This window comes from Rhagoletis pomonella, unplaced genomic scaffold (assembly GCF_013731165.1).
Source record: "Rhagoletis pomonella isolate Grant_MI unplaced genomic scaffold, Rhpom_1.0 Rhpom_scaffold_00001, whole genome shotgun sequence".
NCBI classification, from domain to species: Eukaryota; Metazoa; Arthropoda; class Insecta; order Diptera; family Tephritidae; genus Rhagoletis; species Rhagoletis pomonella.
Genome location: NW_023458555.1, coordinates 51,232,306 through 51,236,555, shown reverse-complemented (window position 1 = coordinate 51,236,555; position 4,250 = coordinate 51,232,306). Strand labels below are relative to the sequence as shown.

Below are 4,250 nucleotides of genomic sequence, written 5' to 3'. Positions count from 1 at the left end.
CGCTGAACACCTTTTGCAGAGAACACCTTTCTGCGTAGGCGGCCTTCGGCCGCGCTTATGGATTATAACCAGGCATGGGCAGAGAGTTAGCAGGTGCTAAAAGAGCGTAAGAGTCGCGTGTACGTATACAAGCGAGAGCGCTGCGATGAGAACACGACAGCATGCAAAATGAATTAGGCACACTAACACATTCTCACTTTTAGCTCACGCTTGTTTGTGGTAGTGCCCACATCTGATTATAACCCTCACAAAGTAGAATTATATTTTTGTGAATACTATAAAAGAAAGTAGAATTATATTTTTGTGAATACTATAAAAGATATATGTATAAATATGTATATCAAATTAAAGAGAATTAAATTCTCTATCAAATAACATCAAATTTTCCAAATCCTTGGAGGGGTTCTCGAGAAATATTAATTAAAAAACATGCTTAATTTGTACTTTGACTTTTAATAATTGTTGTAGTTGTTGTTGCCCAAAAAAAAATATATATATCGTTACGTTCACCTCAATGATCTCCATCGATCCCAATATGATTTTTTTTAATTTGAGAATCGTAGGTATTCTACATTTATGCCGCAAAATTAAAACACGTTTTTCGCTGTAAAGTGAACTGCTTTGGCAGTTTCAACTCGTTCTTCTTTTCGCTCTATTCTTTGTTTACTTGTGGTACACAAATGTCAACGCCCAGGACGGCGCAATCTTGTATTCTATCATTCTTGGGTTATCACGACATCAGTGTTTTCCTGTGGAGACAGGGCCTTACCCAGGCGACGATTATTAATTTGCTCGAAATGTACTATCTGGCAACACTCAACACACTCATGAGAACGAATGCATAAAGGAATGATAAAAGTATTTCACAGTACAAAAGTTCAAATCGCGGCCATTGGATAATATAATTTGGTATTTGATTTAATATAGCGAATTTAGATTGGCATGCCAATTAGAAAGAAAGATATCAAGTATTTTAATGCAACTTTTTGAGTTAATGTATATTAAAATTAAGCTAGATCATTTGGGCAGCAGAAGGCGGAGACCAGCAAATACTTAACGATTTTTAAAAGGATCCAAGATAAAGAAATGTTTAAACGTACATTTAAGGTGGTATTCCGTCCAACTAAAAGCAACTTTCTACTGCTGCCTGAGAACTATTACAGCGTGGTGTCAACATACGTAAGTACAACGGTACGCGTCCACTGACCAAAGGGCACACTGGATTTGTAAGTGAATTAGTTGAGATTTTAGATTTTTAGAAGATAATATACATTATGTTTACTAAGACGTACTTTGCTGATTAGTCTATTCATTACGCCATTATATCAAAAGTTAAAAATACACCGTTTTCTTTCGTTTTACACGCAAAACTATCGCATCACTGATGACCATTTAGGATACTGGCTGCTTAAGCTTACAGTACAGCGGGCACACACACTACGCATCATGGGCGCCACATGCGGGCGCAGTCAAAGATACAGAAATTGGGATCAATGCCAGGGTGGCGAAAGAAATTGGTAATAAATTTTATGTTAAAAGAGATTTCGAAAGTCTCATTTATCATTGATTTCCTATTATACCGCACATCTTGATATAAACTGTTGTCATTGAATATGCTGCCAATAGGGGAATACAGCTCTTGTTGCAAATAGTTTAACAAGTTGATACTGCGGTGGCTTGGGTTACATTAGCATATTACGTTATATACTTAAGGTTTTTTAAATTGCAATATACTAACAAAATTTTTAAGAATCGAAACGCTTTAATGCATGGAGTATGTTTAAGTTTGCACAACACACATTTTTGTATAGAAAAGACAGGGCTTGAAATCGCTCATTTACTAAAAGACCGACTGAGCTCAGAAAAGGAAATTTTTGAGCAAATACCGCAGAGTTAATTTTTATAATATACATATATTACTCCGAATAAACGCTCTGAAATCAATGCAAAAAAAAAAAACTGAGACCTTATCAAAAGTCTGAGCTCAAATTTGCGCATTTAAAATACCTTAATATGAAATATAGATTATTCTACTTAGTTAACTCGAATATAATCAATTAATTGAAACCGTCAAAAATTTGAGACCACTACCATTTAATGTTCTGTTTTTACCTATTTTATTGTTTACATATGAAATATACGTATAAAAAGAATAGCATTCGCTTAATGAAATAAAGTATGATGCCACTAATATCTATCACTTATCTTCATGTGTATTATAAACTAAAAACCACCAAGAAAATTGAACAAGACGCACAAAATTACTCTTGTTCATCAAAGTTGAATGTTTCATTTCGCTATTAATCATATTTTTATTAAATTGTATTATTAGGTTTATGTGAGAATGATTTCGTAAAATGCTCGCTCGTCGCTGACGTCTTGACATTGAGGAGTGTATTCGTTACACCGGTGTCGGCCAAGGACTGGGAAATAATTGTGAGTGAAATTTATTTATAGTGCAGAGCGAAATGAGACTTTGCATGTGTCTCTACAGATACTAGAGATTTTGTTTGACCGTACAAGTTGACCGTAGTGGTCCAAGGAAAGCGTTTATGAATGAATTTTGTTTGTTATTTTTACACATTCTTTTCTCTAATTTCGGAGTGTTGTATTTACAAGTGGTTTGCCTCTTTGAAGATTAAATGATTTGTTCTTTTAATGAAGGCATTTGTCATTAGCGCACATGTTAATGTGTTGCGACACATGTATACATATGCTGCGTTTAAGTTAAATTATGTCAACGTATATTTTTGCAAAATAAAACCATGTTCATGCCTATTTTCTGCTAAAGATACGAAAATTTAATATGTACATACCAATGCAATGCGGCTACAACAACCCCGCCCAGATGGGTTGATATCTCAGTCGTTGTCGTGCAGCCTCTATCGGGTCGGTCCACAAGGACAAAGCCGTTAGGGTTGGGTTTTCCGGGCATGCGAAGAGATGTTTCGAGTCATGTGGGGTCTCTCCGCATGCCGGACACTCATTTGGCACATCCTCATTCAATCTACTTAGGTAGGAGTTTAACTTGCTGCAGTAGCCAGAGCGAAGATGGGCTATTGTTGTTCGTGTCTCCCGAGGCAGATGAAGCTCCGTCTCGTCGGACATAGACGATGGTGGTGTACCTAGAACGGCATTCACAGGTCTAGAGTCTACATAACTCGAGACTGACTCCCTGTGAATGCCGTTCACGGCCCGTCGGTAAGCTGACGGGTCCAGAGTTTGCCTGATGAAGCTCTGGACTTCGTCCGTCAGTTCATATAGATGCCTCCTGACGTGCCTAGGCGAGGGCTCCTCTGCAAGCAGCTGTCTGTTTGGGTGACCACTTCTGTGGCTCCCGACCAGAAACTGCTTGCAGAGCATTATGTTGTGCTCCTTTATGGGGAGCATTTGTGCCTCGTTGTGGAGGTGATGTTCCGGCCTATTGCCTTGTATGTTGCCAGCAACGTTTCTTTGTCTTTGACTTGAGGACCTTGTTGCGGCTCTGTACTTTATTGACAATAGCGGTTGCGTGCGCAGAGAAGAAGAGCAGGCTGGGGAATGATACTCCGAGTATTTTGGGATTATTCACCGTCGGAATTGGTGTGCCATCGACGTGAATTCCCAGTGGTAGCCTAACCTCCTTCGTCCAGGTTGTGAACAGGGTCGCAGAGGATTTCGTAGGGGAGAGGGCTAGACACTTTGCAGTGAAGAAGTGAGAAAGTTCGGAGAGATACCCGTTTACTTTCGAACAAGGGTCATCAATTCCATTCCCAGTCGCCAAGATCGAGCATTAGTCGGCGTAAGAGGCAATCGAGACTCCCTCTGGTGGTTGAGGGAGCTTTGAAATGTAAAAGTTAAACAGTAGCGGGGAAAGGACACCACCCTGTTGAACCCCCTGTTTTATTTTTCTAAGTTTGCTCGATTTGTCTCTAAACATTACCGACGAGTGCCGACCACTCAGATAATTTGCCGACCACCGCTTGAGCCTCTGTAGGAGAGTGGAAGCCTCTATATCTTCTAGTAGCGTGGAATGGCTGACAGTGTCAAAAGCCTTTGACAGGTTCAACGCTACCTAGCATCGTTCTCTCACAGGGACGGTTTCGGTTAAGGCCACGAGTTATCTGAGTGTTTATGGCGTTAAGTGCTGTTGTTTTACTGTGCACTTTACGGAAACCATGCTGATGCTTCGCTGGGGTCAAGTGGTTTGTGAAATACGGGAGCAGCAAGGCCTCGAGTGTCTTCGCTACCGGGGAAAGGAGTGTTATCGG

At 39.8% G+C, this 4,250-nt stretch overlaps 1 protein-coding gene across 6 annotated transcripts in view; it reads left to right on the top strand.

Moving 5' to 3' along the window:
• Nucleotides 1-824: 824 nt before the first annotated feature.
• The window catches only part of LOC118746080 (peroxisome biogenesis factor 1), a gene marked incomplete at its 3' end in the record, with an annotated part of 48,844 nt that continues 45,418 nt past the window's right edge, over nucleotides 825-4,250 (top strand). Inside the window, 4 exon segments of one of the 6 annotated variants that reach the window (XM_036479858.1) lie at nucleotides 825-968; nucleotides 1,033-1,179; nucleotides 1,397-1,517; nucleotides 2,333-2,436. In XM_036479858.1, the coding sequence (XP_036335751.1) occupies nucleotides 1,087-1,179; nucleotides 1,397-1,517; nucleotides 2,333-2,436 (318 nt within the window). 6 annotated transcript variants of the gene reach the window in all.